The 12,454-nt window shown below is 45.5% G+C and overlaps 1 protein-coding gene across 1 annotated transcript; it reads left to right on the top strand.

Moving 5' to 3' along the window:
• Window positions 1-10,091: 10,091 nt before the first annotated feature.
• Window positions 10,092-12,185, top strand: LOC119387150 (uncharacterized). The gene is made up of 3 exons (XM_037654493.2): window positions 10,092-10,200; window positions 10,835-11,065; window positions 11,800-12,185. The coding sequence occupies exons 1-3, from the start codon at window positions 10,092-10,094 to the stop codon at window positions 12,021-12,023; spliced, it is 564 nt and encodes a 187-aa protein (XP_037510421.1). The 3' UTR covers window positions 12,024-12,185.
• Window positions 12,186-12,454: the final 269 nt, after the last annotated feature.

The following is a 12,454-nucleotide window of genomic DNA, read 5'->3' as shown; positions in this document are numbered from 1 at the left end:
CGTTCTCCCCTTTATCTCCTTCAATCTCTACCCCCTACCCCACCCCCGTGTCTCCTACCACTCATACCCCCGTCATTAGCGAGCGGGGCACGCGTCCCCCCGATGTCAAGGTGTGTCTGCGACTCTGCGGTACACGAGGTGCGTCGCAGGCTTTACACAGTTAGGCTAACATTTTAGGCTAGATAAGTTTCTATACTGAAATATTTTAACATCATATAAAGAATTTCTGTGAGCGATGCTGTCTTGCTCAATTACACTTAATGGTGATGGTTCTACGGCCGCCATCTCGAGTAGTTCTTCCTGAGACACCAGACGATGCCACTCGGGTCATGTTTAGAAAAAGGGAGAAAAATGTGCTTTTCACGTCGTAGCATGCGGTAGCGAAGAGCCTGCACCTGTTGCAACTAAACCTTCTTTTTAGGAGTGCAAGCTGTTGTACAAGCTCCTTCGGGATGTTGAAAATGTGTCTGACGACCCCCCCCCCCCCTCCCCGTTCCCCAAGAAAAAGGACGCACACCTCAGAGAGCCTTTGTACTTCCGTTCAACTGTCCAGAAAAGAGGGTCCCCCTCACTCTCGTGAAGGTGTAGCCGGACCATGCGCACGTGCATAGTTATTAGAGATGTCCCCGCATATCACCAGCTTTGATTCGACTGTTTAAAAGTATGCGCGCGCATGTGCCGCTTGACCTCATACACATGTTTCCACATTCAGAAGCGGCGCGCCTCAGTACGGCCGTGATAAGAACTACGTCGAGCGCTTTGGTCAGAAAGGGATACTTATGAAATATCACATGATTTACAATGAGCAAACAAATTATTGCTAAATTTAGTTCTTGTAGAGGTTATTAGTCATATGGCGTAAATTTTGCACGTGTTGTCCAACTATTGGCACTGTCCAAGCTTTATTTCTGCTACCTCTCTGCTAGATGGGTTGCCGTGCACTGCAAAACCACATGGTAATCACATGAGTGATTTCGAGGGTACGATGATCATTCGAAAAAAAAATGATGAAAGCGGATGGGTTACCATTACACGAGTGTAACTAATTACGCTGGTGAATGCAATACATACTTCGACGACAAGAGAACCTACTGAAAATCATGTTGTTTCAAAACTTGCGTCGGGACACGTGAGATTAATATGTTGGCGCGCGGCTGGGAGCTCCAGAGCTCGCGCAGCCATCTGCACTTTTCGCTGCACTCGGGGCAATAAGACTCGCTATAACGACGGCTTGAAAACTAGTTAAGGAGCATGCGCGAGCTAGTTTATTTGCTCCAGGCGCGGCCGGTCTGGAGACGGCCGCGCTCGCTCCCTTTCTTACGGCCTGAGGCAGCAGGGAGTACAATGGCACTTTTTCATGCAGACAACGGCGGCGCTCCGCGTGAGGGCGCCGCGAGCCAACTCCCCAAAACGCGTTGCGCCGATGCGCTTCGTATTGTATAACCAGCGGTGCCCGGCCAATTCTTGTGCTAATTACTACTTCCGGTTGTAGGGAGCGGTGAAGGAAAGTACCTGGTGCGTGGGGGGCAAGTCTGCCTTTCTCGGCACGCGACAAACGAAGCCGCACACGCCGCAGTCTACTAGCCAACAACAATCTATATTTTTAAAGGACCCGGACCACATTATATTCGCCTGCAGGCGAACAATAAACAATGCTTGCCGCCCGGTTGTACTTAGATTTAGTTACAAGTTACAGAACCCCCGGTGGTCGAAATTTCCGGAGAGCTCTACTTACGGCGTCCTTTCATAACCATATCGTTGTTTTTGGGCATGACTATGCTTGATGCAGATATCACCGAGTGCTTCCTTGTGATCAGTTTTTTCTGTAATGAGACGGGTAATCTCATCTATATGGCGAGCCACTGAGATAAGTTGGACTTTTGTAAGCATGACGGTGCGACCAGAAGCATGACATGACGGTAAAATATGCGACCGGGCAATGAATGGTGTACTATGATACAGAGAGTGGAAAAAATATTATCTGGAGAATTTCCTGGCCACAGCAAGCGGCGGCACGTCCAGCGTTTCTTTTCAAAGATGAAAACGCTTTGAAATCGCGAGTATGATGAGAATCCTTTAAACTGTGATCGCCACTACAGTGTTTTTTTCCCAGCAGTGCTTCTTTTTTTTTTTTTTCAGTTCTTCATGGGCAATAATATATTGCTGCAGTACCAAGGAGAACCTTCCGTTTCCCATTGAAAGGATTCTCTGAAAGTTTTTTTCTTTCCTGTTCGTCTCGGGCGTGCATAATTTCATCTGAATATTTTTCTCATGTCTTGACATGCGCACTGAAGAGTGCATCTGGACTCGTGTGGGCTTGGGATTGTGTATGTATGCGGAAACTCAGCGTAGTGTGGTGCGACTTGAGCTTTATTCTATTTTTGTGTACTTTAGTGCTTGTCAGAGGCTATATGAGTGCTATATTATGTTATTCTCACCTTGTGTTTTTTTTTTGTTTTGAACAATGTATTATTATTATTATTATTATTATTATTATTATTCCTGCTACTGTGATTGCGACTCAAAGCTACTTGCGGAAAACAGTGGCCGTGGCCATTATGCAGTGATTTTCACCTTTTTCAGTTATCTATTTCAATAATAAAGCACGAATTACGATGCCTTCAAAAAATGTCCAATTTTTTTATTTTCAAGTACACGACGACCAGCATATGCATATGAAATACACGTTTCCTAAACCATTTTTCCCAAAGAATAAGTTTTGCGTCATTTCTTACGCCTGTCGTTGACAGATAATGCGGCCGAGCCTTCTGAGTGCGACGCACGATCGCGCATGCGCGCCACATGCAATATCATCATCTTACTTATTCTCGAAGTTACAGAAAACTAAAGAAAGGCTTTGTTATAACCGCGTGGATGCTCTGCCGAGCAACAGAATAGGGCGTATGAGCGGCTGCGCCACCCCTTCTAAAAAGCAGAATTTACCAAAGTCATCATATATACTTGCTACCCATGCATACCATATAAAGTAACTTAATAAAGGGCCACGGTAAGTCTGAAGCGAAGCACTCCCTGCGCGCGCTAGCCTCCTCAACGGTCGGGAGCGGGTTGGCTCGGAGCGCCCCACGAAGTTGCGGTCGTAGGTAGAAACGATCCCCCGTGCGCAGGCCGTAAAGGAAGGAGCGAGTGCGCGCCTCCAGACCGGCCGTGCCCCAGGAAAGCCTCTACCAGAGGGCAGAAACAATTTTTTCCCATTGACCACTAATCCCTGTCTTTCCTTTCTTTCGTTTCTCCTTTCTCTCAGTGCAAGAGGGAACGCACAATGAGGCGTGACATTCTTGCAGTATTTTTGGTGCTGAGCCGCTGAGCCCGCGCTGGAATTTGGAGGGGTGAACACGCTTACACGGAGAAAAGCAGTCAGGGAACGAAGAGCTTTCTAGGAAAATTTTCTTGCTCGAAAGCCAACTTGCAGGTGTTTGCAAAGTGTACGCCAGGGGGCTCTCACTATTTTGTAAAGAGCTTACAACTTTGTACTGTTGGTACAAAGTGGTGTGACAGTCGCCTCGGGTGTTTTTTTTGTTTTTTTTGTAATATTGTTTGTTCGGCCACCACGTGGCTGAAAGGTGCACAGGTGCTTTGACGGTAACGTACTTGCGGAGTTTTGTGATATCATTTGGCTTTAAGTGATCTAATCCACCGTGTGAACGATCTATAGCCATGGTCAAAAAGACCGTAAAGTGTTCAGGATGCGGAATGGGGCGGAAAATAGAGGTTTGTGAGGATGAGACGACAGAGACAGCTGACGCCAAGTGTAAGCAATGCGAGTTAGAGGGCGAAAATGGAAATAATGATGGCCGCCCAGAATGAGCTCATGGTGAGAATCTCCGAGCTGGAGGAAAGCGGTAGCGACAGAGCGGGAAAAAAACGATGGCTATGGCGGAAAGGCTTAAGTCAGCCGAGGAGGGATTAGCAAAGGTAGCCATGCCAGCAAAGGTAGCAAGCGACAGCGGCAACAATGGGGCATCGACCCCGACAGTGGTAGGCGCGAAGGGGAAACAGGTTTGGAAAAGACAGGTGCAAGGGTCACAGGACCCACTTTCCGCGAAGTAGTCTTGGGAACGGGAGGGGACAAAACAACAGCAGTAGCACGCGCTAGTAACGGGGGCAGTGGCCAGGTGCGGGAGAGTACAGCAGAAAAGTCGGATCACGTGATAATCGCCGGGGACTCGAATTTAGCTACATGCGCAGAAGCAATCGAGGAAAGGGTGAGAGGCGACAAACGAGTTTTTAATAGGGAAGTTCCCGGGACATAGGCTGGGATCAGTGATGAGACAAGCTAGCGCAGAACTCGCAACTAAGTCTAATGGACGTAACCTCGTGATAATCGCGGGAGGTCTAAACGACGTCTTGAGTAAAGAATCAGCCGAACTAGCGACCACATTGGCGAAGGGGTCGGATGACATGCGCGCCATTTCCCCTCAGGTGCAGATAGTGGTATGCACAATACCGGAAGTACCAGTGCGAAATATCAGCTTGCAAAGAGCGGTTTGTCGTCGCAAACAAAGAGATATGGCGAATTAGTCGAGAGAAAGGCATCGAGGTAGTGGAAATAAACAGAGAGGTGCACAGGTGGGGTGGTTTTCGAAGAGACGGAATACACTTCGATAGGAGGCTTGGCTATGAGGTGGGTTGGCGTCTTGCAGAACGCGCAGTAGCTTTTTTGGGGGGCACGCGGTCCCTTCGGTGCCCAAGGTAGCTTGTAATGAGGAAAAACAACCAGGGGGACTCTTTGACAGGTAGTATAGCGAAAAAACAGAGAAAAGGTTAAAGAAGGGAGAAGGCGCGTGTTGCAATTAGTTTACATTAACATGCAGGGTGCAGAAAAAAGGCAAAATGGTTAGAGATTGAGAGACAGTTAAACAAGGAACAGATAGGTGTTTATGCGGTTACAGAAATACACCTTAGAGGACTTGGAAGAGCCACCACATATTGAAAATATGTTTGGAAGGATGTAACAGGATCACATCAGAAAGGAGAGGTGGGAGGGTTGGAATGGTAATTCATAGCAGAACAAAATGGGAGAGAGTGAAACAAACGTGTTCAGAGCACATATGGGTTTCGGGCACAGTAGGTGGAAAGAAAACGTGGCTAGGTGTAGCTTACTTGTGGACGGGGAATAACTGCAGAGAAAGAATCTGGAGATAGTGAAATGCATAAGCCACGATATGAAAGAATTTGGTCATGATGCCGAAATAATCCTTCTAGGGGACATGAACGCTCACATTCATGACCTTGACGGATATTCAGACACCAATGGCAAGTTATTGCTAGATCTCTGCGAGCAACATAGTCTTGAGATAGTTAACGTGGGGCCTAAGTGTGAGGGGCAGATCACGTGGGAAGTCGGAAACAGGCAATCGAGCATTGATTACTGTCTCATGACAGAAGGAATATATGACAAACTTAGAGACATGAGAATAGACGAAGAAGGCATTAACAGCTTGGGTAGTGATCATAAACGCATAATATTACAAATGGGATATAAAACTGAAAATAAGAACATAGAATCAAAGTTTGGCAGCTCGTATCTAAATGACAAACAAATAACAAATATAGCCGCAAGAGTCGAGGAAAAAGTAGACGAACTACCAGGCAAAGACTGGAAGTATAGTGAGCTGCTACATGTAATCACGAAAGAAATGGAAATACAGAAGAAAACTATTTGTTGGAAAGGAAAGAAAAAGCCAAACAGTTGGTGGAACAAAGAAATCCGGGAAGCGATCGAGATGCGACGTCAGGCATCACGGGAGCACAGACAGGCAAAAAAGGAGAAGCGGCCACAGGACGAAGTTAACCAAATATTGGAAATATATTTAGAGCAAAAATCCATTGTGCAGAAATTAGTCGAGGCAAAAATTAAAGGTGAAAGTGAACGCTGGATGACAGAGATTCGCGAAAAGAAGAAGGCCGCGCCTAGGATATTTTGGAGCCACCTAAAAGCGCTGGGTAGGAAGTCTGTCACAATGCAACAACATATGGTAGATGAAGGAGGAAATAAATTCGAAGGATATGAAGCGCTAGGTTACATTCGAAAGATAACAGCCGATTCGTTTAAAAAGGTCCCCCAGGGGATTCCCCCGGTGAGTAAAAGTACGCAAAGGAGAGCAACCGACGAAGATGTAGTACTAGAGAATTTCAATTGGAAGAAGGCCGAAGGAAAAATTCCTAAGCGCACTACTCCGGGCTTAGATGGGGTTCCCGTCAGCCTCATTAACGAACTCGGACATAAAACTAAAGAAGCACTGCTGAAAGCCGTAGAAAGGTGCTTACAGGAGAGGGAAATACCAGACAGTTGGCGAAAAAGTAGAATGAACTTAATCTATAAAGGCAAGGGAGAAAAAGATAACATTCGCTCGTATAGACCCCTAACAATTACATCGGTGCTATACAGGTTGGCGATGCAGGCAGTAAAATTAAAAATAGAAGCGTGGGTAGAACAAAATGATATTTTGGGAGAACTTCAGAATGGTTTTCGAATCAACAGGCGGTTAGACGATAATCTGTTTGTTCTTACCCAGTGCATAGAAATATCTAAAATAGAAAACAGGCCCTTATACGTAGGTTATCTAGATATCACCGGGGCGTATGACAACGTTAATCAGGAAATTTTGTGGGATATATTGAAGGAAGTGGGCATAGGTGACGACTGTGTACAGCTTTTGAGAGAAATATACCGAGAAAATACAGTTTGTATAGAATGGGAAGGAATAAGTAGCAAGGACAGCGTTGAAATTAGCAAGGGGCTGAGACAGGGATGCCCTTTGTCCCCGCTGTTATTCATGCTGTACATGGCGAGGATGGAAAAAGCGCTAGAAGGTAGCAACATTGGATTTAATTTGTCACACAAACAGGTCGGAGCGATGGTTGAGCAGAAGCTTCCAGGTCTATTTTATGCTGATGATATTGTCTTATTTGCGGACAGTCAAGATGATATACAGCGACTGGCAGATATATGCGGAAGGGAGTGTGAGGCTCTAGGACTAGGATTTAGTGCAACAAAATGTGGATTGATGATATTCAATGATCACGGAGACCATACGGTCTTAATACAGGGCCAAAAAATACCGAGGGTAAGCGAGTACAAGTACCTCGGAGTATGGGTAAATGAGGGGGATAGATATATGGAGGTACAAGAGAAAGCATCGGTAGCAAAGGGAAAGAGGAATGCTGCAATTATGAAGCACAGAGATTTATGGGGATACAATAGGTACGAGGTGCTTCGAGGGCTGTGGAAGGGTGTGATGGTTCCGGGGCTTACATTTGGGAACTCAGTGGTGTGCATGAAGTCAGAGGTGCAATCAGGAATGGATGTAAATCAAAGGACGGTGGGCCGCCTCGCCTTGGGCGCTCACGGGAAGACGACAAATGAGGCGGTGAAGGGTGATATGGGATGGACAGGCTTTGAAGTGAGGGAAGCGCAGAGCAAAATGAGATTCGAAGAGAGGCTGAGGAAAATGAAGAAGAGTAGATGGGCAGAGAAGGTTTTCAGGTATTTGTATAGAAAAAGCGTTGACACGCAGTGGAGAAAAAGAACTAGGAGGCTCACCAGTAAATATACGGCTGGCAGTGCGGGGATATGACAACAAGGAGCATTAAGCGGAAGGTCAGAGAGGCGGAGAAGACTTATTGGATGACAGCGATGGAAAAGAAGCCGGCTCTCAGTAACTACCGAAAAGGAAAAAAACGAAATAAGGAGGGAAAGGTTTTATGATAATTCAAGAGGAAGCGCTTTACTGTTTGAAGCAAGGTCGGGCTGCCTGAGAACGCGTAGTTATAAAGCGAGATTTAGTAACGAAGAAGAACAATGTACATGCTGCGGGGGAACTAAGGAAACGATGGAACATGTACTGATTGAATGTGGCGATATTCACCCAGGTATACGTGTGGGCACGAGTCTACATGAAGCCTTGGTTTTAGGGACAACAATGGAAAGCTGAACACGCCCGCGATAGAAATAAGTAAGAGACGGTTAGAGTATTGGTGGCAGAAAAGTAGAGATAAAGTACAAAAATAAATAATTGGGGGAAAAAAGGTTATTCTGCCTTAAGAGGCAGAGAGATGGACTGTGAATTTATATTTTTTGTTATAATAACATAGATTAATCAATGTAGATAAGGCATTAGGACATCATGAAACAAGGAAGTTTTTTTTTTCTTTTTTTATCCTTCGAGCCTGGTGGCAGACATGTCACCGCCCCGTTATAAAGGGGACGCTCATAGCATCCATCCATCCAGTTTCAATTCTTTTGCTGCTAATCCTATCGCTCAACCGGCGTCACGTGGAATAGTCAAACACACATACACTGCCAAGCACTCGCCACCTCACCGCGTGGTTTTCGGAGAGCAGGTATTGCCATACGAGCCTTAAAATATGAGGAGGCAAGGTCAAGTTCTTTGTGTACTTCAAATACACTTCTACAGTCACCTGAGTACAAAGGCGGGCGAGCAACCAAGCACTTCCTGGAATCCTCGGCACAATAGCCTAACCTGCTGGCTATGCATTCCTGATGTACAGTGCCCCCCAACACGCTTTATTCCCTTCTTCCTTTCTCTCTATCCCTCTCTTTCTTTCTTTTTTCAGAAGCCCCACGGGGTTACTATAGGGTTACATTGTGATTCTAGGCACTATAGTTATGTCGCGACTCCCCGCCAGGCGCCATTTTTCGGCGCGCCACCTATCCAGCGCTGGTCTCCCATAGTGCCTAGAATATACTGAGGCTATTGAGGCCTTTTGAAGGGCACTGAAGAAGTGGCGATGAAGAAGTCTGGAGAAATAATCCATCCGTGTTTTGACGGCTTAGTAATGCTTAGAGGCGCCACTTTTGACGAACGTTGAAACTGACGTAAAACAACTTGATATTTCTTTCCCCAGATGGCGCCACCACCAAAAAATGTTTGCGAGATATATTATTTCTTGAAAATCTTTGTTCCAAGCACTGCTTCGTAAGTTAGTGAGTACTGGTAATGACAAGACACTACACGGTCCTGCAAATGTGCAATACTTGTTGTGAATTAGCCTGTAAAAGGAAAAAAAAATGTAATTGCACGAACCCGACCAGCAGAAAAATGAGCTAAATTCACTGCTGTCCTACAAATTTTCTAATTAACTTGCGACAATTTTCTCTTCATAGAAACCTAAAGAAAGGCTTGCTGCTTAAATATTGAAGATTTAAGAGTTTAAGCTTGGATTGTTTTGTCCCTTCGTCGGTAATGCCTGACCAAGTAGAGCCGTAAATTGCCGTATTGAAGTAGTAATAATTCATGAACTGTTCATCAGAACACAAAGCAACTTCACGTAGTCGCGTAGACATAAAGTACAATATAGCCTGGAAACCCATTAAATATTGTTGTTCTAGACAGAACAGAAAAGAAGTTATTTACTCATAAACTTCCATTGCTTTGCCCATTTTTATTACCACCTGCATCAATTTCTGATTGCTTTACTGGCAATATATCTTCATAGAAACCTTGCATAACGCTTCATTAAAAGGCTCAGCAAATTTCATTTCGTTACGTTGAATAGTTTTGCCGCACTAGCAGTACAACGGAGGCTTGTACAGCAAAAAAACGCTGTTTTTTGCTCAAACTCTTTTTATTGCCGTGAAATAACGCTCGAGAGTAGGCAACAATACTAGCTGTCATTAGAAAGCGGAGAACGTAAACTTTCTAATGCAATACAACTCATATTCGTCCATTCCGCAGAGCAAGCACAGTGCGCCAGTAAACAATGACTAAAATGCTCAGCGGGTGCCGCCGGAGTGGGACCGCCACCTTTAATATATCAAAGTGCCTTTGGTTTGCTAAGAAATGCTTGGCATTAAAAAAAAAAGATCATTTTCGAGTAGCGTCTCCCGCGCTAAACTGACGATGAGTAATGCAATGCAGCTGTGCTGACGTCAACATAGGTGCATTGTGTACGCCCCTCCCACGAAACCTCCTCTCCAATGGGCGGCGCTTGTTCACACGGTTCCTGTATCACGGCCGGACTGTATAAAAGGGACACTTGGTAGCTAATGAGCAGACGTTTTGGGAGTTCTACTCGTTCAACACCGTAAGAAAGAAGTCCTCGAAAACATGAACTTCAGGAAATGCGTGCAAAAGCTGGGCGCTCATCTCTCCTGCTCAAAGCCTCGACACGGTGGCCTACGGATTAAGACTGGGAAGGATGTAGCCGTCAGCAACGGTGAGTTTTCGTAGCAATTATGAGGAGCTTCAAATTTGAAGCTCCTCATAATTCGTGCATGCAGTGTTCGTGCATGCAGACCCTCCGAGTTTCCTCAATTTCCGCATTGACCTTCATGGAGTGATATAGGGAAGGAAGCCAATATGTCCAGAAAGGCCTCGAGCAGCATTTGACGGCAATGTGCATGCAGCGATGGTCAGCGCTGTCTCCACCTTTTCTATAATGACTAAAAACATCGATATTGCCTTATTTTTTGGCTAGGAGCGGCAGAGAAGTTTGAGTGCATGCAGCTTGAGACATTTAAATTTGAATGATGACTACACCCTGAGACATTTTACGCTTTCGATTACTGCCGGTTTAGAGCCCATCGGCTAATGCGAAGGACATTGCTTCTCAATCTCCAGTGCTGAAATTTTTAGCATTTTTATTTTTATTGATTTGTTTTGTGAAATTGCGAGTATATGCAATATCTACACACTGCAACCTGACGCGTATGTGCAGAGAACCTCGACGCGGCGCGTAAGTACGTGGACGTCGTCATGCAGCGCCTTCGCCGCGACATCGTCATGCAAGGGGTCGAAATGGCCGATCTAAGAAGTCCGAACGACGACTGCTCCGCCTGGGAGCCGCACAGCGGCACGATCTCGGGAAAGGATCAGCCACGACGGTAGACCTTGGCCGCTGAAGACGCCCTCGAACGATGTCGACGACGTCGGCTCACCGGAGCGCTACGACGTAGTCGCAGTCGTGCTGCTGCACGACGTCTGCTTCGAGGCGTTGTACGACTACACGAGCCATACGCTAGCGGTCTCCGGCAAAGTCTCCGGGAAAATTGCTATCGTGCGGCTCGACATGATCATTGGCCGTGAGTATGCGACCGAGCTTGTATAGTGCCGTACCATTAGGTTGAATGTTCCCTTAACGCGGAGGTGGATACCCATATTCGTCTCAATAGACTATACAAAACAATTCAGAAATTCAGAGCAGCGCGTATTAGGCCCGACATGATAACATTCTAGAACGTTAATCTGTCTGTGCAGGGTTTTCTTCTATGACACATCCATCGTTCGGCAATCAACGTAACCGCAAGAATGCTGGCTGATCCAATTGTCTGCAGAGCATTCATTTGTCAGCTTAGAGTTAAGGTCAGCTCACCTGAACTTGGCTGATCCTGATACTGACCTTCTTCCGCTAAGTTAGATTGTAGATGCCTACAACCAAGATACACACAGTCCAACTGCAATGGGCAAGAAGGTCTCCAACAGGAAAAATGTGCCTTTATGTCAATTTGCTCGATTGTTTAGTAAATTACGTTAAAATGGACAGTCTTTTTAAAACCAAATTTGTAATTAAATAAAGCTTTTTTGGTGAGGTCTAGTAATTGTTTTCCTATTTCACAAGGTCCAGCGCAAATTTACTGCAGATAAAATAAGCACGCTTCAGTTTCTCGACAACTTTCTGTACGGGATCGTTCTCCTAGCTTCCCATACGCTATCACACTGTTATTAAGATACAAATACGCGCAAAATCTAATTATGAGAGATGGGCAAATTACAACTAATTTCTTTCCACACTTTCCTTCCTTGATTTTGTCAACAGACCCCCAGGGACCAGATGGCGCTCCTGAGGTCATCCTGTTCGAGGTGACGGAGTACACCCGCGTGGGGATTTCCAAGCAAAGCGTTGGTGTTCTCAACGAAAAAATAATCAACGAGGTCACCGAAAAAGTTGTGCACACCTGCATCGAGGACGCCATGTCTTACCGCGTCCTTCCCGTGCTCAACAGCGCGCTCAAGGTCATCCCATATCCAAATTTCACCTAGTGGAATAAATGGTCCATCTCTGCAAAAGTGTCTGTAATATTTTTCTAGATTCATGGCACTGCTTTTAAGCCACAAAGTGTGAAAGTTTCCGGTTACAAGGCTCACCTCACATACACACATTATTGAACTTTCTTAGGAATAAGAGTGAAATGACTGCGCCCAAATAGATGCAAATCTCTTCTCAGCCGTCAACGTGTGGGTCGCACTTACTTATATTTGACAGCCAGTGCTGGCCAATGAGCATATGTGTTTAGAGTCATTTGCTCGATTGCCTTGTGCTCTTAAGAATTATACCTGTTGCTGGACTCACTTCGATCTGCACGTTATGCTCCGATGTCATAGATATACAAAATAACTATTAAACTGAACCAGAAGTATTGATTTCTGCTCTTAAGGAATGCATTCTTTTAACTCATAAAAAACGGAAGTAA

Source organism: Rhipicephalus sanguineus, chromosome 1, assembly GCF_013339695.2.
Source record: "Rhipicephalus sanguineus isolate Rsan-2018 chromosome 1, BIME_Rsan_1.4, whole genome shotgun sequence".
NCBI lineage: Eukaryota > Metazoa > Arthropoda > Arachnida > Ixodida > Ixodidae > Rhipicephalus > Rhipicephalus sanguineus.
The sequence above is the reverse complement of the archived record's forward strand: the minus strand, read 5'-3'. Positions and strand labels throughout refer to the sequence as shown.

Coding starts and splice junctions, on each gene's coding strand:
- LOC119387150 (XM_037654493.2), top strand. CDS start 10,092: ATGAACTTCAGGAAATGCGTGCAAAAGCTGGGCGCTCATCTCTCCTGC. Junction 10,201..10,834: donor GGATGTAGCCGTCAGCAACG/GTGAGTTTTCGT, acceptor GGAGCCGCACAG/CGGCACGATCTCGGGAAAGG. Junction 11,066..11,799: donor GCTCGACATGATCATTGGCC/GTGAGTATGCGA, acceptor TTTTGTCAACAG/ACCCCCAGGGACCAGATGGC.